The 25,011-nt window shown below is 41.7% G+C and overlaps 1 protein-coding gene across 1 annotated transcript in view; it reads right to left on the reverse strand.

The window, feature by feature from the left end:
• Positions 1-25,011, reverse strand: part of LOC145396870 (zinc finger protein ubi-d4 B-like) — a 636,773-nt gene that overhangs the window by 196,328 nt on the left and 415,434 nt on the right. Inside the window, exon 13 of the mRNA XM_080270158.1 lies at positions 14,184-14,304. Within this exon, the coding sequence (XP_080126284.1) occupies positions 14,184-14,304 (121 nt within the window). The remainder of the gene's footprint in view (positions 1-14,183; positions 14,305-25,011) is intronic.

Here is a 25,011-nt window from a genome sequence, read left to right on the forward strand (position 1 = left end):
AACACAGTTTCATCTGCAAACAACAGTACAGGGAGTTTCCAAACACTATCCTCTCTCACCAGGGCAACTCCAACATCCACTGCCCTACCTTGTACCTCTTTTATTACCCCATCCATATACAGATTGAACAACCATGGAGACATGACACATCCCTGTTTCAACCCAACTTTCAAAGAGAAAAATTCACTTAGTTCACCATCCACACGCACTGCAGCCTTCGCACCATCGTGCATACTCTTCATAGCATTCAACAACTTCCCATATACTCCATATATTCTTAACACTTTCCACAATCCTTCTCTATCTACCCTGTCGTATGCTTTCTCCAAGTCCATGAAAGCCGCATACAACTTCTTTCCCTTCTCTAGAAACTTTTCCACTAAAGATCTAAGAACGATTATTTGATCTACACAACCTCTTCCCTTCCTAAAGCCTCCCTGTTCTTCTCCAACTAATTTCTCTGTTCTTTCTCTAACTCTGTCAATAACTATCCTACCATACACTTTTCCTATAATACTAAGAAGACAAATGCCCCTATGATTACCACACACTTCTTTTTCCCCTTTTCCTTTGTACAAGGGAATAATTACACCTGATTTCCAATCCTCCGTGACTCTACCTTCCTCCCAGGCCAATCTGCACATCTTCCACATCCATTCTACTACTATCTCTCCCCCATGCTTCAGCACTTCACCACACACTCCATCAATTCCATATATATATATATATATATATATATATATATATATATATATATATATATATATATATATATATATATATATATATATAAATATATCTATATATATATATATCCATACATATATATAACCATATATATATATACCTATATATATATATACCCATATATATATACAGTATATATATATCCATCTACATATATATCCATATATATATATCCATATATATTTATATATATATATATATATATATATATATATATATATATATATATTTATATACTGTATATATATATATATATATATATATATATATCCACATATATAAGTAATCCCTCTAATATCCGAACGCCCAATATCTGAACATCCCCACTAACCGGAAATAATTGTCCCGGGATCCAATATTCCCAAAATGGTCCGAAAACCGCAAAAAATTCGAAAAAACCCGAATTTTTTCCGCCCGTAATTTCAACTTGGCGCGCACGGCGTGGGACAGCTTTGTTGTAGCGCATCATTCCTCTGACGTACAATAAAGCCCCACTGCATCCTCCCCATTTTCCGCCTGTCTCTCGTCGCGAGTGCACGCTCGTCGTCATGGCTGCCCACGTGCTCCCTTCTGTGGTGGTGCCTTATCTGCTGCAGGCACTCCTGCTGCTCTCGGGCCTCTTATTAGTGTGTGTGATGATGGCCCCGCCGCCTGAGAAGAGGAAGAGAGTGGTGTTGACTCTGGAGAAGAAATGAGAGATATTGGAGAAAGTAGATGCGGGGTGGTCTTCTTCCCGCATCCTCCGCAAGTTCAACCTGGCCTGATCTACTTTGTTTGATATCAAGAGATCCCGAGACAAACTCATGCAGTACACGACTGACTTCTCGTCAAGAAGCAAACGCAACGTGGAGAGGAATATGATGTTTACTCTCAAGTTTGCTGAAATCGACCGCTCCACGTTGATTTGGTATCGACATCAACGTGCTGCTGGTGTGATGGTATGTGGAACGGAGCTGAAGGCTGGTGCTGAGAAGTTCGCCAGGCTTCACGACGCCCTAGACTTCAAGGCATCCGAGGTTTGGCTCTTCGAGTTCAAGTTACAGCATGGCCTTACCAACTGTAAAGCTCATGGCGAAGCTTTGGACACTAACGAGGATGGAGTTGACGAGTTTCGGCACAAGGTGAAGGGCTTGATTGACAGGGAGGGCCTCACTCTCGGTCAAGTCTACAATGCTGACGAAACTGGTTTATTCAATCGCACTTTGCCAACGAACACTCTAGCCAAGGAGACGGAGAAGTGTGTACCTGGCCGCAAGCTCTCCAAGCAACGGCTATCTGCTTTGTGTTGTGCCAATGCTAACGGCATGCATCGGCTTAAGCCCGTTATTGTTGGTTGTGGAAAGCAGCCTCGGTGTCTTCGTGGGGTGATGGATGTCCTTCCTGTCGTCTGGTACCATTCTTTGAAGGCATGGTTTACAGCCCAGATCTTCAAAGACTGGTTCTACCGCCACTTCGTCAAGGAGGTCATACATTACCAGACGAAGACACTAGGAATCCCGCGTGTCCAGGTGAAGGCCCTCCTTCTCCTCGACAATGCACCTGCCCACCCGTGCGACAAGGACTTGGTGGCTGAGAATGGCCGGATTAGATGCATGTTTCTGCCACCTAATACGACTGCTCTCATCCAACGAATGGACCAAGGAGTGATCGTGGCAACAAAGCGCCTATACCGAAGGAAGTTCCTGGATGAGGTAATGGTTGTTCTCGAGGACAAGGACAAACGCAGGGAGGGACGGGACACGCGAGGCCAGCAGACTTTGGAAAACCTTCGCCGCTTCAACATCAAGTTTGGAATCTACAACTGGGCCAGTGCATGGAAGGAAGTCCCTGTCAAGTCTCCAGAAAATTGTTGGTCTCGTCTGCTTCTCGGAACGGATGTGGAGCACGATTTTCTAGGTTTTGACGTGGATGACTTCCATGCACGGCTACGTACGCATGGTGACGATGTTGATATGGATGATGTGCGTGAGAGGTTGGATGACGATGAGGGCGATCCTAGGTATCAGACATTGTCTGATATCGAGATTGCATCTTCAGTTCCAGGTGTCGGTACCCAGCTTGAAGATTCCGATGAGGACGACGACGATGATGCGGACTTCTCTCAGCATGACACTACTCCAGCCATCCCCAAGCTGAGCGCACTCCGGGAACACCTAGAGTTCGTTCTCAACTACCTAGAACACCCGGACTGCGACAGGGAGATGGGGCCCTTGGGACTCGTGGAGGAAGTGCGTGCTTTCAGGCAGCGCATCATCAATCGTCAGAATCATCGGTCCTTGCGTCAATCAACGATTGACAGTTTTTTTAGGCCTGTGACCCCCGCTGTGCCCAGCCCTGGCTCCATTCCGTTGCCTCCCCAAGACAGGCCCTCATGCTCCGAGCCACAGCACAGCACATCAGCCACGGTGGAGTCTCCGCTGGACGTGAGTTTGCGTCTGTCTTCAGAGTCGTCTGCAATGGGTACACCATCACCTCGACCCAGCAACGCACCCCTAGGTCACCTGCCAGTGATACTCTCGGGCTCTGACAGTAATTAAACAGGAAGAACTTCTCCACTAGACCACACGGGAATTTACAGTGCTGTGCAGTGAAAAAAAAACAGTGTGTTGTGTTAAGGATTTACAGTTGTGAGTGAGAATACAATTTTGGAACAACATTTAACGTAAATAGACTTGTTTATTTTTGCTTTAGAAAATGGTTAGAAGAGTGGGAAAAGTTAAAGTGCAGAGTGCAACACTTAGTAAGTTACAATGGAGCATAAGTTAGACAAGAGTGCGCACCGTGAAGAGAGCGGACTTTTGAGTGCGATTGACTATGTTCAGTGCAAGACTTCATGAACAGTGTACTGCAAGTGCTTCAGGAAATCCTTCTTACTGTCAGAGTCCGAGGGGAGGCGGTTATTCATCGAGATGGCCATGGACTTGCTGTAAGTAGGCAGAATGTTTCATACTGTACTTTTTCCATACTATACTTACCCCAAACACCTCATTTCACTCTTTAATGTCCTTTATTGGTGTGAATAGGGTGTTAGGAGCTATGCATGTGCAGTAGGAAGGTGTTTTTCTAAGTTAGGCTAGGTTAGGGTCCATAAGTACCAGTCCAGGAGCCAGGCACTTGTAAGTACCCAGAATGTTGAACATTGTATGAACCTACCTCAAAACCCTCATTTTATGCTTCTTTTGCATTTATTTCAGTCTTTTATGTGCCTTATTGGTGTGATTTGGGTCTTAAACAGGTGCTATGCATGTCCAGAGGGAGTTGTATAGGTGTTTCTCTGAGTTAGGGTCCATAAGTACAAGTCCATAAGCTGGGGCCCAATATCCGGACAGGACCACTATCCGGACCTGCCTATGGCTCTATTCCGTCGGATATTGGAGGGATTACTGTATGTATATATATATATATATATATATATATATATATATATATATATATATATATACATTCAATTCTTAAGTAACACGTGGTTGAGTAACACATTTTTGTTCTAACGCGGTCAGCATAATGAGAAAAGTCATGTCAACACGCGGAAAAACTCGAGCTCACGCGGGAAGTCAGCTGGCCTGGGGACGAAATTTGAAAGCCGCGCGCTATGATGTCACCCTCTAACCTCTGGGTACATTTCCTGGGCGCATATTTTCATTCTGTATGGGTATTTATCTCAGTACCACAGCCAGCCACCTCAGCCAAACAGCCCTAGTGAGATGGGATAGGTTAGGGTAGGTTAGGTTGCTGAAATTTTGCCTGGGAAGCACAGTGGGCATATTTTCGTGAAAAACCTATGGTTAGTTTTGAAACGAATGGGCAAGCGTTGTTCCTGGCTGAGGGTTCCTGGTGGTTTTTATGAATACGCATACAGAATGGAAATATGTTTTCTGGGCAAACTCAAGGCCGAACGGTTTGACGAAATTTATGGGTTTCGGCAATTTCAGGGGACAAAATGGAACGACAATGTATGCTAATCAGAAAAAAAAAAAAAAAATCCTTGCATTCTCGTAAGTTACAGTTCAGTTCCACATTCTTCGTTTGATTTCATGCTTCCCAACACATTTTGGACCAACTGGGCATATGGTTATCAGTCCTTTCTCATGCCTCATCTAGTTCTTATCCACAATTATCATGGATTTTGCAGTTTTAAGGAATGAATTGGAACGTAAATGTTTGCTAATTAGAGGAAAAGTTACTCTTTCGTCCATGTGTTATCGTAGCGTTCAGTTCCACATTCTTCGTTCGATTTAATGCTTCCCAACACTTTCAACTAACTGAGCATACTGTTATCAATCCTTTCTCATGCTTCACCTAGTTCCACCCCACACTCATAATGGGTTTCGCAGTTTTAGGGGACGAAATGGAACGAAAATGTTTGCTAATTAGAAAAAAATACTTTCGTCTATCTGTTCTTGTTAGTGTTCAGTTCCACATTTTTCGTTCGGTTTCGTGCTTCCCAACACATTTAGGACCGACTGAGCATACGGCTATCAAGTCCTTTCTCGCGACTCACAGACTCTACCTCACAGTCAAATGGGTTTCGAGTTTTAGGAGACGAAACTGAACGAAAATGTTTGCTAATCACACACACACACACACACACACACACACACACACACACACACACACACACAAACACACACACACACACACACACAACACACACACACACACACACACAATACTTCTGCTCGTGTAAGTAAGCATTCAGTTTCACATTCTTCGTTCTTCTTCCTGATAGTCTTATGTTTGTCGGATTACTTCTGAGAGGTAAATAAACGTTTCATACTAAATCTGTTTCCCCCGTCGTTTTAAGTTGTATTCCGCTGTCAACTTGTTTGACACATCAGGGTTACGGCGAAATTAGGGCCTGTCCTAACCTAAGTGTTTAAACTTGACCTAACCTAGCTTAACTGTACCTTATAATTTAACCTAACCTAACGTAGCATCCAGTTGGGAAGTTGGGAGATGAAAATCACCTTTGAGTACATTAAGACAATCATGTTATGGCTTAAGGAACGTGATGATAAAAAGTGGGAAATTTTTCAATAGGAAAAGGTAATTTACCACCCTGAAAATAGTCAGAAAAATACAGAAAACAAACTGGAGGAATATGAACTGAATTGGTAAGGTTCTTCCACTGCTTTAAGCGTACAAATACCAAAATGGCAAAAGAAAAAAAGAAAAACCATAGCATAAAAGAAAGCACCATCATAACGATTTGGAAGGACAGGGAGAAGATAAAGATCGTGCGTAGGAAGTGATGCAATCCTGGCAGCTGTGAAGGTTTATATGTTGTCCTGAAACTGACTGAGAAGTTTATAGGGCGTTATGTGGAGCGTCAGAGAAAGCAAACTCTCACTTTTACCCCTTTTTACCATCTTACCCCACGTATTTACCTCCACCTATACGCACCATCAGGTAAAACACAGAAAGAGATATAACTGTTGTAATTAAAAACATCAGTGGTATTAAAAATGGCATTAACAAAAACAGAAGTTAGACTGGGTCAACACCACCTCCACTGAGTACCCTTTTGTTGATACGTAGCTCCACGGTATTTTACTCCCTCTCCCCAACCCCAAAGTTGTTGTCAAAGTTTCGCCTTCGGGAGAGACGTTAGGCTGTATAGTTAGACTAAAATTTACGGGTCTGGCTGTTTTAGGGAACAAAATGGAGCGAAAATGTTTGCAAACCAGAAAAAAGGTACTCTTTCATCCATGTGTTCTCCTGAGTTAGCGTTCCGTTTCACATTCTTCGTTCGGTATCGCTCTTCCCAACACATTACTCTTCGTTCGGTATCGCTCTTTCCAACACATTTCGAACTGATTGAGCAGTTTAGCCATATGTTTAGTTTATCAGAAATGCGTTGGGAAACGCGATATCAAATGAAAAATGTGAAACAACGTTAACTCACGAGAACACACGGATTAAAGTAATTTTTTCTTGTCAGCACAAATTTTCGTTCTATTTCGTACTCTAAAACTGCCAGACCCATAAATTTTTGTCTAACCATATGGCCTAAGGTCTCTCCTCAAAGCCACATGATATGAGAGAAGGCGAAACTTTGACAACAACATTGGGGTTGGGGGATGGGAGGAAAATACCGGGGAGCTATGTATCAACAAAAGGGTACCCATCCCAACTTTTATTTTTGTTAATGCTATTTTTAATACCATTGATGTTTTTAATTACAACAGTTATATCTCTTTCAAAGTTTTACCTGATGGTGGGTGCAAGTGGGGGTAATTTACGTAGGGTTAGGTGGTAAGAAGGGGTAAAAGTGAGAGTTTTGGAAAGTTGCCAGAACACATTGTACCATTATACATGTAAACATATTGTCTGAGTGACGCAGATTTGGGTACCACGGTCCTTGTCCAGTCTCTATTGCCCGCGGTACTCAAAGATTGACTGTATATATATATATATATATATATATATATATACAGTAGAACCTCTTTGGTCCGGACCCCTTTAATTCGGATTTCTGTTAATCCGGACAAAATTTGAAAATAATAAGCTCCAAAAATATGTTGAAAGTAATTCTAAAGTCATTTTCAGTATCGGCGCGTAAAGCGATCGTCATTCGTTTAGTCTAGGATCACGCTAGGTCGCAGCATGGGTGCCTGTTTAAACACACGCTAGCATTCGTTCCATCAACTAGTTCACCAACCATTTATATTTGTACTCTGTATTTCAAAAGTTAATCCTCCTTACAATGCCCCTTAATGCCAGTGTAGCTTCTGTAATGAATAAAGGTGTTAAAAGGAGGAGTTTGCTTACACAAAAATGGGTCAGAATATTCTGCAGTGTTTAGTGATTACTGTAGGTTATTTTTTGTACTTAAATGTGCTTTACTTGTACAGGTAACTCGCACGGAACACGAGGGTTTCGTTCCTACCGTGCTGTGTTAGGTGCGAAATCGCGTATATTTAAACTACTCCGTATTTTGCTCCCTAGACCCCCCAAATGTGTTGTTTTGCTGTTATCTGTCACTAGAAAGCACTTTAAGTGGTTAGAAGGTTTATTTAATGTTATAACTCACAAATACAGTACTCCTGAGCAAAACTTCAACACACAAATACTGTACGTAAACACAAGGAAACATTCTGACGCCGATCATAGGTAATAAATTAGGTTAACTGGTACCAGTGCTTTAACTTACAAGTACATACCAGAACAGTACATATTTAACTTAGAAATGCAGTGCTGTGATATCGAATGATTTCAGTACATAATCTGTTAGGAATGGCTGGAAAAAAAAAAAATGTTATGAATACATTTTCACCTTTTTGATATATGTTTATGGTAGTTTCGAGTTATTTTTTACGTTATCGTTGTGCCCATGCTTGGAAAAGGGAGCGAAAGAGTTGAATTTTCAGTCCTAAATCAGAAAACTGCACGTCCTCCAAGGCTAGACTCTGCCACGGGAGAATAAAGTGGAGGGTCAGTCCGATTAGCAATAAGGAAGTTGTGTCACAACTTCCAGCTCCCACACCACGAGAATGGCTAAAAATAGAATCGTAATGCAGTTTCAGAACTAACAATAAGTCTAATTATTACGAATACAGATACAAAGCAGAAATAAATACGTTTACAGACAGGGAAAACGTATTTCTTCCGTCATAACATGTTCATCTTTCTCAATCATTTTACGTTCATCTTTATCATTTTACCTTGTTATTTTCGCAATATATATTGCTGTCTCGTAAACAGGGTGGTTGTTTGTGTTTTGCAAGGGAGGAAAAAGGTTGTATTTTCTGTCTGGGTCGAGATAATGGGTGTAACTATGTGTGGTTAGGCATGGCCATGAGCGAAAAAATCGTACATCCACTCATCACGATAGCCGGTGGTGAACTGACATGATACATGAGCCGGTGAAGTCAAGGTCATGTCCCAGATTTTCGTTCACTTCCCGAAAGTTTTCACAGTTTTCTACAAGTTGCAAACCATTACAGCAAACCTGAGCAAATAGGTAAAGATACCAAGACAAAAATGTATTTTTCTCTTATTATAAGTCTTTAACGAACAAACAAAAAAAAGGCAATATTCCGACGCCGATCATGGGTAATCATATAATTCGGGTTATCTGATTACAAGGCTTTATTTAATGATTTAACTTTATTTAAGTGCTTACAAGTACAGTACATACGAGAACAGTAAATATTTAACTTACAAATACTGAACAGCACTGTGGAAAAAACGAACAAATAAAAAAGGCAATATTCTGACGCCTATCAGGTAAACTGGTTATAAGACTTTATTTCTTGCTTTAACGTTATTTAATAGTACTTTAAGTTGCACATAAACTTACCAGAACAGTACAGTACTGTAAATATTTAACTTACAAATACTGTGCTACTGTACTCGGGAATGTCTCACTCACTGACTAATTTCCCGCCTAGATCGTCACGTAATCAAAACAAACCGCGCGCTGCGGTGACGTTCGAGGATTTGATCTTTCAAAGGCCTCTCCTGCGTTAATTTGTAGTTTTCATAATGGTTTTTTAATCTTACGTTGTCTTATATGTATCCCAGCCCTTACCGTGTATAATTGCGAGCGCGTTCCGTGAGATCGTGTTCCGTGCGAGTTACCTGTACATCAAACACTAGCTTCTTGCCCATATGGGTGTTATCAGTATGCCAAAGATGACTATGTATTTTTTGCCTACATAAGTTTTATTTTTATTCCAAATATTACAGTTAATTAATTAATTTATTTTTTTGCCTACATGGGCCTTAGTCACTTACTACAATTTAAAATGTAGGCTAGTTTCTTGTCATGGCCTTACCTGTAAATTATGCAATACAAAACTGTCGTACATGATTAGTTTTGTTATTTTAGTATCCTTTCATCTTTTGCAGTTACGTAGGGTTGACATATGCCACATATGTTAATAATTAACAAACATACCATATGTTGATAGAGTTTGGTATGAATTGGAGATTACCCTGATGGTCCGGACAATCTGCTAATTCGGACAACCCTTCCCCCCATATAGTCCGAATGAGAGAGGTTCTACTTATATATATATATATATGTATATATATATATATATATATATATATCCATATATATATATCTATATATATATATATATATATATCCCAATTTATATATCTATATATATATATATATATATATATCCATATTTATATATCTATATATATATCCATATTTATATATATATATATCCATATTTATATATATATATATATATATATATATATATATATATGTTCTCCCTATGTGTCAAGTGGGGTTGGTGGAGGATTAGTGCCCCTCCCTGTAAAAACAATTAACTCTAAGCCCTTGGCCACCCCGTTTGGGATACATGGCGTCTGGCAATGAATGAATGAAAATATCCATATATATATATATACACTCAACCCCATGCTACCGCGCGTTCAGCTATCACGTTTATCTGCTATCATGCACACATCAAATGCACAACCATACATGCTATCATGCACCCCAAGATCGCTATCACGCATCGAGTTTGAAGACAGGCTAAGTGAAACTTATTCACACGGCACTTCATACGAGGTTTGCCGAGAATACGATGGTTAATCGGAACGGTAACTTGGTAAAATTCCAGATTATAGCACGGGCATTTGGAATGCATCTGAACGGATTCCTGCCGAGGACACGACAGGCAAAACAGTGACCAAAACCCATTCGGCTCGAAAGAATATATCGTACTACAGCATTGAAATTTAGCCTAACACTGAATACTTATATTGTATTTTAGAATAAATATCAATCGTTTTGAAACCCTTATAAAGAGTTAATATTTCTTATGCTGAAAAAACTGTGATGTGGATAAACTAATCACGTGTTTACAACTGAGACAGGGCTCTGATGACAGTGTGAGGAACGTGTGTGATAGCGTCCAAGTTTTGTTCCACTTAAATGTTCCTCGGCCATTCCTGATAAAAGGTACCATGTGATACCCCCTTTAGCTGTGGACACTAAAGAAATGGAGACGCCCAAAGAGATCTGGCGGCAACTAAGCCACTCCCAAGCCTCGGAACCCATCAAACCACCCAAGCCGTAATCCTTATAAAAGTTTGATGGCCTTTTATGTTGTTTATTTATTATACTGTTATTATTAATATAATAATGCTTTATTTCATGTTAGAGGAGAGATTGGCAGGAAATCGTTGGGATAAAGTGGTTAAAAGTTAGAAAAATGGGCCACCGAAAAACCAATTAGAAATTTTCCCATTGATTGTTCAGTTCAGCTATCGCGTATTCAGCTATCACGCACGTTTCCTGTGACCAATTAGGCGCGATAGCAGGGGGTTGAGTGTATATCCAAATATATATATATACTGTACATATATATATATATATGTCTCATTAACACTCCTCCTCTTACTGACTCCCTTCAACCTCTGTCTCTTCGCCGCACTGTTGCATCTTTATCTCTTTTCTATCGCTACTTTAATGGTCACTGCTCCTCTGAACTGTCTGCTTGCATTCCTCCACCTCTACGACGGGCGCGTAGCACCCGTCTGGCAGCAAACTCTCATCCCTTTTCTTTCCAACTCTCTAATGCAAGAGTTAACCGTTACTCCCAGTCTTTCATTCATGCAACAGGTCAGCTCTGGAACTGTCTCCCTTTGTCTGTATTTCCTCCTGCCTATGATCTCCAGTCTTTCAAACGCAGTGTGTCCAGGCATCTCAAAATGATCGGATCTTGAATTTGGCTCTCTATTGTATTTTGTTTTTCTCTTGGAGGGAACTGTTACTGCGGGCTCATGGCCTTTGGTTCCTTCTTCCTCGCATAAAAAATATATATATATATATATATATATATATATATATATATATATGTATATATATGTATATCCAAATATATATATATATACATACATTATATATATATATATATATATATATATATATATATATACATACATTTTTTCATTAATTTTTGAAGGCTCCAACATGCTTGCATGTGTTGGCTTGGTCACCTAATGGCGGCTCTCAATGCTGCTCGATATCTGGCAGCATCCCTATTCAGTCCCTTAGCCCTGAGGTCACACTCAATGACGTTGTCCAAGGTCTTTTTCGGTCTACCTCTTGCAACCCTAACCCTAATATTACTGCTTCTCACTTTCTACCCCCAATTATCATCCCCTAACCTCTCCACAAGCTTGAACCATCTCAATCAACCTCTCCTCATCACAACACCAATACACTCCAGTCCCAACCTACCCTTCAACTCTTCCATTGTAAACCTAGCCCCCCCAAGGTCTAACACTCAGGGATACACTGTATATCCACCTAATCCACCTAATCATTGTCATTTCTGTGCATTTGAGGCTGTAAATATCCTCTTCCTATACTGCCCAGGTCTCACTACTATACAGCATTACACTCCTAACAGATGCTGCATACAAAGATCCCTTTGCACGCAGGGAGAGCCATCTCAATATTAGGAGAGGCAACAGCTCCATGAACTTCTTCCAACCACTCCACACTCTAGCCACAGAGCTAGCATCAACCCCACCTCCACCACATAACATGTCTCCCAAATAACAAAACTCTTCCACACACTCAAGAGACTCACCACCAAGTTCAATCGTTTCATGCCTGACAATCTCCACCTGCTCTCCCCAACACACCACACACATGACATCAGCATTATCTTCCAGTCTAGCTCTAATACCACTACATCCCTTATGCACCCACTTATCACAAACACTTCACAAGATGGAATTACTTCCCAAGCCCTTGTGGCAAATCGCACATGGCCACTTTCCCTCTTCTTTAACAGTACTGCCATCAGCCCTAAATACAATCACCTTTGCTTTATCTGGATTTACTCTAAGGCCCTTGTGTCCTATACCATCTCTCCACTTCCTAAATCTTTCCTCCGCCTCCCTTTCATTCTCCACAATCAACACCAAATCATCAGCACACAACATCTCCCACGGGAGTCCATTTCTGAAGTCATGTGAGAGGGTTTCAAGTAGCATTATAAACAAGGGGATCAAAACTGACCCATGGTGCACACCAACATCCACAAAAAACTCATCACTAAAATCTCCATTCACCCTTACCTGGGTGCAAGCACACACATACTGTACATGGCCATAAACACCCTAACCAGCCACTCCTCAATCCCACACTTTCTCATTGCCCACTTCACCACCTCTCTAGGGACTCTGTCAAAGGCCTTCTCTGAATCAACATAAACAAAGTACAGTTTCCTATTCTTTCCTATGTATATTTCCTGAATATGTTGAACAATGAATATGGCATCAGTGGTCTCTTTGCTTGGCATAAAACCAAACCAAACTGCATCTCATCAATATTAACTTTCTCTAATCATACCTTCTAGAACTCTCTCCATTACCTTCATTATCTGGTCTAAAAGCTTTATGCCTCTATAATTTCCTCTTTCCAGGGCATCACCCTTCTCCTTGTACATATTTACAACTGCACTCTTCAGCCAATCATCTGGGACAACACACTCATATATGATTGTATTTATCAGGTCAGCGGCTAACCTCACTCCTGTATCTCCTGAGGCTTTCAAAATTTCAGCAGTCAACCCAGACACACCTGCTGCCTTCCCCACCTGCATCCTGCCAATTGCTCTGCTCACAGTAGCAGCGTCAATCAAAGGCTAAGGGCCAAACACTGGATCTGCAGGCTCTAAACCTTCCCTGTCCCAGTCAAACTCCTCATTCAACAACCAGCTGTAATGCTCTCTCCATGCATCTTTAATATCTCCACTGTTCACAACTACCCTTTCTTCATCATTCTTCACACACTGGTCACCTGTAATATGCCTATTCTCCCTCTTCATCTGATTTGTCGCCTTAAATGTCACATTCTTCCTTTCCACATGATTTAGGTTATCAACTAATATACAAAGAGAGTCCTCATTATAAGTCACAGACATGCTCCATAATATCATATTTTTTCCATGCAATTAATACTGTAAACTGGGAGGTATTGGCAAATTAACTGTATAAGAATCAATGGAAATCAAGTATGTTAATAAGCAATTTGTTTTCTGACTTCATAGCAAATAATATTTTAAAATACACTTCAAACAAGGACTTATTGTGTAAATCACATCCTCAAATTCAAGGAATTAAACTATGAAAATTACAAAAGAAAAGAAAGGAGAGAAATGTAAAATACTGAGGGCATTACAGGTACTTGGTCTAGTGTTGCTATAAGTACTGACACAGAATCTATTGATGTTATGAGTAATAACACGCAGTCTAGCGATACTATGATTACTGAGTCTAGTGATGTTACAGGTACTGGAACAGCCTAGCAATGTTAGAAGTACTGACAGACAGTCTAGTAATGTTATAAATACCTGTACTGAGAGACAGTTTAATGACTGTAAGTGGCCTACCAACACAGAGTATAATTATGCTACAGATGCTGGCAGATAATCTAGTGATGTTAGGCTTACCTGATCTACCACAATCAGAGCAGGACACAAGCTCTTCTGCCTCCCCAGTCTTCTTATTAAGCGAAGTATCTCCCAAGCAAAAGTCACAGTATGGACTGGGCTGGGCTCGCTCCTTTTCTTCCTTCTGTGATAATGAGAACATAGTAGAAACACAGTAGAAAAAAGTAAGAACATGTTAAAGCTTAGAGTGCAAAATTATCCATCCAAGAACTTCCCCACCAAGTGTGCAAAAAACAATGAATAGTGAATTTACCTTTATTTACTCTGTATCAGTGCAGTGATAGATATACATGAGACATAAAAGTAAAGATACTATATCTTCTCACTCTTCAACTGGATGGAAAAGCATGTGTAAGGTTGCATGAGTAAGTAGGTGTGGCATTAGATGACCCTGGCATGTTATCATCCCCCATGGCATCACAAGTGAGAACAAAACAGGTTTAAGTGGTGAGGGGGCAAGAGGAGGATTGATACACTGAGATGTCAATACATGATTTTTCTCAACCATGCTGGGAGAATATGACAGTTGCCGGTAAGCAATACCTTGGCTGAGGCTTGCACTTTACCATAAACACAACTGGAGCTGTGGCTCACTCCAGTCTTTATGTGCACGACAAAGAAAGAGTAAGGACAAGGTAAGGACACAGTTCGTTTTATTTCATTTTTGGAGGCTCCAACATGCTTGCACATGTCACCTAAATGCACTTCTCCCCGCTGCTCGATCTACCTGCTGCTCAATCCCCCTGCAGCTCGATCTCTTGTGGCAAACTTATTTAGTTCCTTATCCCTGAGGTCATACTCATTGACCTCGTCCCAGGTCTTTTTTGGTCTACCTCTCACTACCCTACCCCTAACAGTAGCACTTCTCATTTTCTGCAGCCAATTGCCATCCCTCACCCTCTCCACATGCCCAAACCTTCTCAATCGACCTCCCCTCACAACAACACCAAAACACTCCAGTCCCACCATACCTCTCAACTCTTCCATCGTAAACTTAGTCTCCCCAGGCCTCACACTCAAAGACGCACTGCGCATCCACCTATTCAGCGCCATTTCTGTACATCTGAGCCTACGAATATCCTCTTCCTCTTCTGCCCAGATCTCAGTATTATACAGCATTACACTCCTAACATAATGCATACAAAGATCTCTTTGCATGAAGGGAGAGCCATCTCAATGTCAGAAGAGGCGACAACTCCATGAACTTCTTCCAACCACTCCTCACTCTAGCCACAGAGCTAGCTCCAACCCCAGCTCCAGCACATAACACGTCTCTCAAATAACAAAACTCTTCCACATACTTAAAGACTCACCAGCAAGTTAAATCCGTTCACACCTAACAATCTCCACATGCTCTCCCCAACACACCACACACGACATCAACATTATTACGCAGTCTAGCTCTAATACCACTACATCTCTTATGCACCCACTTATCACAAACACTTCACAAGATGGAATTACTTCCCAAGCCCTTGTGGCAAATCGCACATGGCCACTCTCCCTCTTCTTTAACAGTACTGCCATCAGCCCTAAATACAATCACCTTTGTTTTATCGGCATTTACTGTTAAGCCCTTGTGCCCCATACCATCTCTCCACTTCCGAAATCCTTCCGCCGCCCCCCTTTCATTCTCTGCAATCAACACCAAATCATCAGCATACAACATCTCCTATGGGAGTCCGTTTCTGAAGTCATGTGAGAGGGCTTCAAGTACCATCATAAACAAGAAAGGGCTAAAGACTGAACCCTGATGCACACCAACATTCCCAGAAAACTCATTACTCAAATCTTCATTCACCCTTACCTGGGTGTGAGCACCCACATACATGACCATAACCACTCTAACCAGCCATTCCTTGATCCCATGTTTTCTCATTGCCCACTTCACCACCTTTCTAGGGACTCTGTTAAAGCCCTTCTCCAAATCAACAAAAACATAATACAGTTCTTTTTTCTTTCCTATATCCTTTTCCTGAAGATGTCGAATGATGAATATGGCATCAGTGGTCCCTTTGCCTGGCATAAACCCAAACTGCATCTCATAAATATTCACTCTTTCTCTAATCATACCTTATAGAACTCTGTCTATTACCTTCATTATTTGGCCCAAAAGCTTTGTACCTCTATAAAATCCTCTTTCCATGGCATCACCCTTTTCCTTGTACACATTTACAATTACACTCTTCAGCCAATCACTTGGGACAACACACTCATATATAATTGTACTGTATTTATCAAGGCAGTGATTAACCCCACTCCTATATCTCCTGAGGCTTTCAACAATTCAGCAGTCAACCCAGACACACTTGTTGCCTTCCCCACCTGCATCCTGCCAATTGCTCTGCTTACAGTCGCAGCAGAATCTAAAGCCAAGGGCAAGACACTGGATCTGCTGGTTAAACCTTCCTTGTCCCAGTCAAACTCATTCAACAACTGGTTGTAATGCTCTCTCCAGGTGTCTTTAATATCCACATTGTTCACCACTACTTTTCCTTCATCATTCTTCACACACTGCTCACCTGTGATATCTCTGTTCTCCCTCTTCATCTGATTTGCCACCTTAAATATCATATTCTTCCTTTCCACACTATTCAGGTTATCAAGTAAAAGTCCGTGAGACAAACTTTGCCAAGTAAACCTCTTTTCTAACCCTACACTTGGTGACCAAGCATTCTTCTTGGTTGCCACCCTTTTTCCATTCCTGGAAAAGCCTTCTTTTCTCCTTAACTGCAGCTTCTACACCCTCATCCCACCATCAGGTTCTTTTATGTCTTGGGAGGGCCCCTTGTCCAACCACACACTGAATCAGTAATTCTCAAGAGGTTGCTCTTGTGGGCTCTACTGTAATGTTCATTAACACTTCCGTCAACATCTCCCTGCTCAGCCACCGCTCAATTCATCTTACTATAGAAGGCATCCCTTACTGCTTGGTTTTTCAACTTCCATATTTTCCTCTTAGGCACACAGGTCCTCTTTTTCACCACCCATTCCTAGAGCTCCATGTAACATATCAATAACTTGTGTTGCTGCTCACACTCCTCACTCCCAGTAAAACTTTAACATCCCTAACTAACCTCCTATCTGCCCTCCTGACCACGAAATAGTCTATCTGACTGCTATTTCCCCCACACTCACACGTAATCAACTAACTCTCTGCTTTCCTAAAATGTGCGCTGCACACAATCATGTTCATTCCCTTCCCAAACTCAAGTATCCTTTCCCTATTCTCATTTCTTTTACCAGATGCACGTCCCCCATGTACTTCATACCCATGAGCTTCTTCACCTATGTGACCATTTAAGTCCCCTCCCAAAACTACAATCCCATCATCTCTCATACCATTAATCTATCCTCCTCTATTTCAACCAAGCCTGCCTGTGTAGCATACACCAATATAAATGCAAACAGTATCCCAACGAACAAAATTTTCACTACTATTATCCTTTCGCTGACTCTCATTACGTTCATGATATATTCCACCCATTTCTTCTTAACCAACACACCCACACCACCATATCCATCTGCCTTACCCTGCTAAAACAACTGTAACATCCATCCCTCCCGGCCATCATTCTGGCTGATCCTTCCCTACACTTGACTTCCGGCACATTTCCCACATCCACCCACTTCCTACTCAATGCCTCAACTATTTCCTCTACTCTACCCCTCAAACTTCCGCACTGCATGACACCATTCTGATCCCCTTGGCCAATTCAGTTTCTTCAGGCCTGCTTTGAATTACTTTTTTTCTTGTCATAATCTGTAAAAAAACAAGGGGGGGGGGGAGACATACCACAGTTCCCACCCATCTGCAGAGTCCCAGGTCCAGGGATGGTATCTGGGACCCATGACCCACCAGCCATGACCAGTGACTGTGGCAGAGGCCTTGGGGCACCCTGTGAGGACAGCTACAGGGACACCCTCCAAGCGTGCCTAGGGACTGTAACTGCACCACCATTATACAACCAAAGATTGGGCAGCCTCCTGGGGCAATACTCCCAGGTTCGGGCCCCTCTCTACTGGGCAGAAGCAGCAGCCTGGTAACTGCAATGCCCTGTACCCATTAGCACAGGTTTCAAATACCATCCTGTCCTGGCACCAAAATCTATTCTGGCAGAGCCCACATCATGCCACCCCTCAATAGGTCTGCCACTTGGTAGTGAGGGCAAAGTTTCTGGCTGCAAGTCCTGGCTGGTGTCAACCCCTATAACAGTTTTTTTCTTTTCTTTATTTTCTTATGCAAGAAAGAAGTGATGAAAGACCAGGAGCCCGCAAACTGCTCCTTTCAAGAGAGAGAAAAAAAAAAAACAATACAAAAGAGAGCCAATTTCAAGATGTGTTCATTTCGAGATGCCTGGACACACTGTGTTTCAAAGACTGGAGATCATAGGCAGTAGGAAATACAGACAGAGAGAGACAGTTCCAGAGCTGACCTGTTGCATAAATGAAGGACTAGGAGTAATGATTAACTCTTGCATTAGAGAGTTGGACAGAAAAGGGATGAGAGTTTGTTGCTAGACAGTTGTTACGCACTCGTCATAGAGGTGGAGGGATGCAAGCAGACAGTTCAGAGGAGCAGTGACCATTGAAGTAGCGACAGAAAAGAGATAAAGAGCAACAGCCCAAAGTCTATCTATCTATCTATTGCCAGACGCCTCAATCCCGTTTGGGGTGGCCACAAACAAATTGCCTCCAAGTTGCCCTGTCCCCCGCCATTTCACTCCCCTGCTCCCAGCTCACACCCCCCTCTCTCATATACCTCTCCACCCCATCCCTCCATCTCATCCTCGGCCTCCCCCTCCCTCTTTCCCCCTCCACCTCACTCACATACACTCTCTTCGTCAGTCTTTCACCCTCCATCCTCTCCACATGGCCAAACCACCTCAGTGTGTTCCTCATAACGCTTCCTATCACATCCACATCAACACCACAACGCTCCTTTATATCCTCATTCGTCAACCTGTCTCTCCATGTGACTCCACAGGCTCCTCTTAAATAACTCATTTCCACTGCTCTCACTCTTGACTTGTGTCCTTCCAACAACGTCCAAGCTTCACTTCCGTACGTTAGAGTTGGTATCACAATACTGTCATGTAGAAACTTTTTCACTTCCATGCTCACTTCCCTGTTTCTTATCACTGCTTTCAAGGAACCAGCAACCTTTCTTCCCTGCTGTACCCTTCCAAGCACTTCACCCTCCAAACCTCCATCCTTACTCATCACACTACCCAAGTACTTAAACGTACTCACACTTTCCAATTCCTCACCATCCAACCTCGCTGTACATTCACTGACTTCACCTCTCTCAAAGACCATCACTTTACTCTTCCCTACATTCACCTTTAGATTCCGTTTCTTACACACTCTCCCAAACTCATCCACCAAGCCTTGCAGCTCTCCTTCGTCTTCACTCAACAACACAGTATCATCTGCAAACAACAGTACAGGGAGTTTCCAAACACTATCCTCTCTCACCAGGGACACTCCAACATCCACTACCCTACCTTGTACCTCTTTTATTACCCCATCCATATACAGATTGAACAACCATTTTGACATGACACATCCCTGTTTCAACCCAACCTTCAAAGAGAAAAATTCACTTAGATCACCATCCACACGCACTGCAGCCTTCGCACAATCGTACATACTCTTCACAGCATTCAACAACTTTCCATCTACTCCATATATTCTTAACACTTTCCACAATCCTTGTCTATCCACCCTGTCATATGCTTTCTCCAAATCCATGAATGCCGCATACAACTTCTTTCCCTTCTCTAGAAACTTTTCCACTAAAGATCTGAGAATGAATATCTGATCTACACAACCTCTTCCCTTCCTAAAGCCTCCCTGTTCTTCTCCAACTAATTTCTCTGTTCTTTCTCTAACTCTGTCAATAAGTATCCTACCATACACTTTTCCTATTATACTAAGAAGACAAATGCCCCTGTGGTTACCACACACTTCTTTTTCCCCTTTTCCTTTGTACAAGGGAATAATTATACCTGACTTCCAATCCTCCGGGACTCTACCTTCCTCCCAGGCCAATCTGCACATCTTCCACATCCATTCTACTACTATCTCTCCCCCATGCTTCAGCATTTCACCACACACTCCATCAATTCCTGGGGCTTTCCCCGATTTAACTTTCTTCATTGCTTCCACAACTTCTATCCTACTGATTTCTTCCTGTCTTCTCACCTCCCTCCTTCTCCCAGCCATTCCCCAGCCACTTATACTCGCATTACTTCCATCCTCTACGTTCAACAATTCCTTAAAGTGTTCTCTCCATCTGCTCACTTTTTCTCCCTTCTCCACTAGTAATCTACCATTTTTATCTTTCACTCCCCTGCTAACTTCACTTCCACCCTGTCTTACTCTTTTCACCTCTCTCCAGAACATTTTCTTACAGTCCCTCCACTTTACACTCAAATTTCTTCCAAATTCCTCATCCACTCTCTTCTTACTCTCTCTTACTAATCTTTTCACCTCTCTCTTCCTTTCTACATATAACTCTCTCTTCCGCCTCTCAACCTCTTCCACGCCCCTATTTCTCATCCATTCATTGTATGCTTTCTTCTTTTGTGCCACAGCCTGTTCCAAAGTCATTAGCATATAACTCTTACTTAAAATAAAAAACATCTGAGTCACTCTCTCAATTTAAAATTGCTAGAAATCATGCAAAAGCTGTAATAAATCTTGTTAAATCAAACTTTCTTCAAAAGCAAGCATCAAAACTACTTAACGACCCTATTGACAACAGAATATTCTGGTCAACTCTAAATTCCTTCAATAATAACTTTAACAAGTCATCACCCATTCCCCCACTAAAATCTTCAGATGGCAACATTACAAATGACCTGTGTGGGGAAGCAGATATCTTTGCCAGTACATTTGCCAGAAATTCTATCATAGAGGAAGCCAGCCAGAACATCCCAGTACTAGAACTTGACTCTCCCAAAACTATTCCACTTAAAAATACAGACATGATACATAAAATCTATCCTAGACAATTTACTCACCAACAAAGCTCCAGGCCCAGATGGAATTCCACTAATTATTTTGAAAAAGTGTTGCCTCTGTTCTAGCTAAACTATTCAGACTATGCATACATACTTCTTCATTCCCTAATTTATGGAAAGAAGCCAATATCCACCCAGTTCCAAAGAATGGAAGTTCATCTGACCCCTCTGATTAGAGACCAATAACTGTAACATCTTTTCTTGGTAAGGTACTTGAAACTTTAATCAATAAGCACATAGTTAAACATCTTGGATCCAACAACTTAATTAGTGATAGACAATATGGTTTTCACTGTGAAAGACACACCATTGACATACTCAATCTTCTGACTCAAACCATCCATCAATCAATCGAACTACATGGAGAAACTCATGCATTAATAATTGATATTTCTAAAACTTTCGACATAGTATGGCACCATTCCTGCTGTCCAAACTCCCATGCTATGGACTAACGTCTTTTGTTCCTTTGATTTCCTCATACCTCAGTGACAGAAAAATAAGAGTAAAATTAGATGATGTATATTCCAATTTCCACTCAATTAATGCCGGTGAGCCACAGGGATCAGTTCTGGCGCCAACCCTGTTCCTGGTTCATATTAATGATCTCTTATCTGTCACCCACAATCTCATCCACTCATATGCAGATGACTCAATAATTCATAGTTCATTCACACTCAGACACCCATTCAGTAGTGGATCCAGGATTTTGGAAAAATGGGGGGGCTGTTTGTCAATTTAAAGGGCGCCAAGCACCGAAAGCGTGAGGCAATAAGCTAGGGGGTCTTGGGTGAGCAGTACTATAATTATTATTATTATTATTATTATCATTATTATAGCTTATTATATTTACTGACACTGATATTTGATAATAATCAGCTCTTAGGGGCTCCATTCATAGCTGAAGAGGGGGTTGGCCGCCCCCCCTGCCCCCCCTGGATCCGCCACTGCACCTATTTACAAAGTCTAATATCTCTAACTCTCAACTCAGTACAGCCATTTCCATAAATCAAGATTTATCTACGATCAGTGAATGGGGACAAAACAACCTTGTCTCATTTAATGCTAGTAAAACTAAATATATACAATTTACTAATAGACAGATATTGCCTGATTCATATATTACCATCAATGCTACAAATATTCCAGTCTACGAAAGTACTGAAATTCTCAGCGTCTCACTTAACAATGCCCTCAGCTGGACCTTTCATGTCGGATCACTTTCTACAACCACCTCAAAGAAATTTGGATTATTGTACAGAGTCCGTACCATCTTCACTGATGAGTAATTAGCTATAGTTTATAACAGTCATGTGCGCTCTCAGCTTAAACACTGTTCACACTTGGGGAATAGATGTGGAGAGGTTGCGTTGAAACAACCAGACAAAATTCAGAACAAAGCTGTTAGAATTATTAACAACCCTGCCATTACAAATAAGCTTCCTCCAAGTAAGAAGGAATGTTGCCTCCCTTTCATTATTTTACAGATATTTTTATGGCAAATGCTCAGACAAAGTTGTGTCCATGATGCCACCTCTCCATGCCTTCCCTCATGCTACATGGGCATCTGGTAGCACTCATGACTGGAATGTCACTCATCCATATTGCAGAACTTCTGTCTATCAGAATTCTTTCACTCCCCAAACTGCACATCTCTGGAATGCGCTTCCCCAGAGTTGTTTCCCTCCAAATTTCAACCTACAGCTGTTCAAGTCTAACTGTTATAGATATTTTATGAACAGAGGACACCAGTAATCTGGTGTATGCATTATTTTTTCTTATTCATTTGTTTTTCCTTCCTCTGTTGTAAAAAAAAAAAAAAAAAAAAAAAAAACTGCGGCGAAGAGACAAAGGCAGAAGGAGCCAGTAATTGGAGAAGAGTTGATGAGATGAAAAGCCTTTGACTCCACCCTACTGAGAAGAGCTGTATGTGGGGAGCCCCCCCACAAATGAGAGTTGTACTCTACACAGGGGTGCATAAAACCAGTGTATAAAGTCAACAACTGAGCAGGGGTAAAGAAGGTACTGAGATGGCTTGGCACACCCAATCGCATGGAAGCAGATTTTACAAGAGATGTAATATGATCTTTCCAAGATAAGTCCTGAGTGAATGACACCCCATGCACGCTGAAGGACGAAGCAGGACTGAGCTGGATGTTATTAAGCGTTAGTGGGTACTCCTGTGGAAGATTTAGTCAGATTGATAGGTGTAAGAACTGAGTGTCTGTTGCATTAAAAACAACAAGATTATTTTTACCCCAGTCAGATATACGAGCCAAGTCAGACATTAGGTGTGCCATAGCCTCATCCCTTGTTTGTTGATGTAACTGCTGAGATGGTCATTGCGAGAACCGAATGGAAAGGTGAAGGGTGGAATCATCAGTGTACGAATGGATAGGGTTAGATGCACAGCTCAGAAGGTCATTGACGAATAAAAGGAAGAGAGTTGGTGATAGCACAGAACCCTGAGGAACACCACTGTTGATAGATCTAGGAGAATGATGGCTGTCTACAACAGCAGCTTAGGAATGACCAAAAAGGAAGCTATATATGAAGGCAAAGACAGAACGATAGAAACCATATGAGGGCAATTTGGAAATTAAACATTTATGCCAGACTTGATCGAATGCCTTTGAGATGTCAAGTGCAATGGCAAAGCTTTCGCCAAAGTCCTGGAAGGAGGATGACCAGGAATCTGAAAGGTAGGTGAGAAGATCGCAAGTGGAGCATCCCTGATGGAACCCATACTGATGAACAGAAAGAAGATTGTGATAGGAAAGATGCCTTTAAATTTTTCAGTTGAGAATAGACTCGAAAACTTTTGAGGCCCAGGATGTTAAAGCAATTGGACAACAGTCAGAGGGTTGGGAATGGTCACCCTTCTTTGGGACTGGCTGAATGACAGCAAACTTCCAGCAAGAAGGAAAAGTACAAGTTGAAAGACAAAGGCGAAAGAGTTTACCTTGACAGGGTGTAAGCACAAAAGCACAGTTCTTGAGGACAACACGAGGGACTCCATCAGGCCCATATGCCTTGTTAGTATTAAGGCCTGTCATAGCAGAAAATAAATAAGCTGACAAAATTTTAATGTCAGCCATGAGGAAGTCAGAGGGGGGGGAAGTGATGGAGGAACAGCACTGGAATTGTCTAAGGTGGAATTGGAGGAGAAAGTCTGAGCAAACAGATCTGCTTTATCAGTAGAAGAAATAGCTACAGAGCCATCAGAGTAGAAAAGAGGAGGGAGGGATGATGAAGTAAAGTTGTTAGAAAGGTTTTAGGCAAGGTGCCAGAATTAGCGGGAAGAATTCAAGCTGGAGAGTTGAGAGCATTTAGTACGGATAAAATTATTTTTAGCACAGCAAAGAACAGACCTAGCATGACTCTGGGTAGAAACATAAAAAAGATGTGATTCAGGGGTGGGTTGGCTCTGGTACCTTTTATAGGCCCTCTCCTTGTTGCAGACAGCATCAGAACAAACATAATTAAACCAAGGCTTTCTTGCATTAGTCAAAGGATATGAGAAAGGAATATATTCTTCCATGCCCAAGAGAATAACCTCCGTAATGCTCAAGGCACACTCATATGATTCCCAGCCATGGAAGCAATAATCATTCCAGGGAAAATCAAAGAAGTACTGCCTGAGGGCGTCCCAATCCGCAGCTCCAAAGTACCACAGATGATGTTTCTTTGGAGGGTCCACAGGCCATACCAGAGCAATAGGACAAGTTAAGGTAATAAGGTTATGACTGGAGGAGCCGAACAGAGAGAAAAGACTAACAGTGTAGGCAGAAAGATCACTT

The sequence above is a fragment of the Coenobita brevimanus genome, chromosome 39 (genome assembly GCF_032717465.1).
Source record: "Coenobita brevimanus isolate Jiangsu-jjx chromosome 39, ASM3271746v2, whole genome shotgun sequence".
Taxonomy (NCBI): Eukaryota; Metazoa; Arthropoda; class Malacostraca; order Decapoda; family Coenobitidae; genus Coenobita; species Coenobita brevimanus.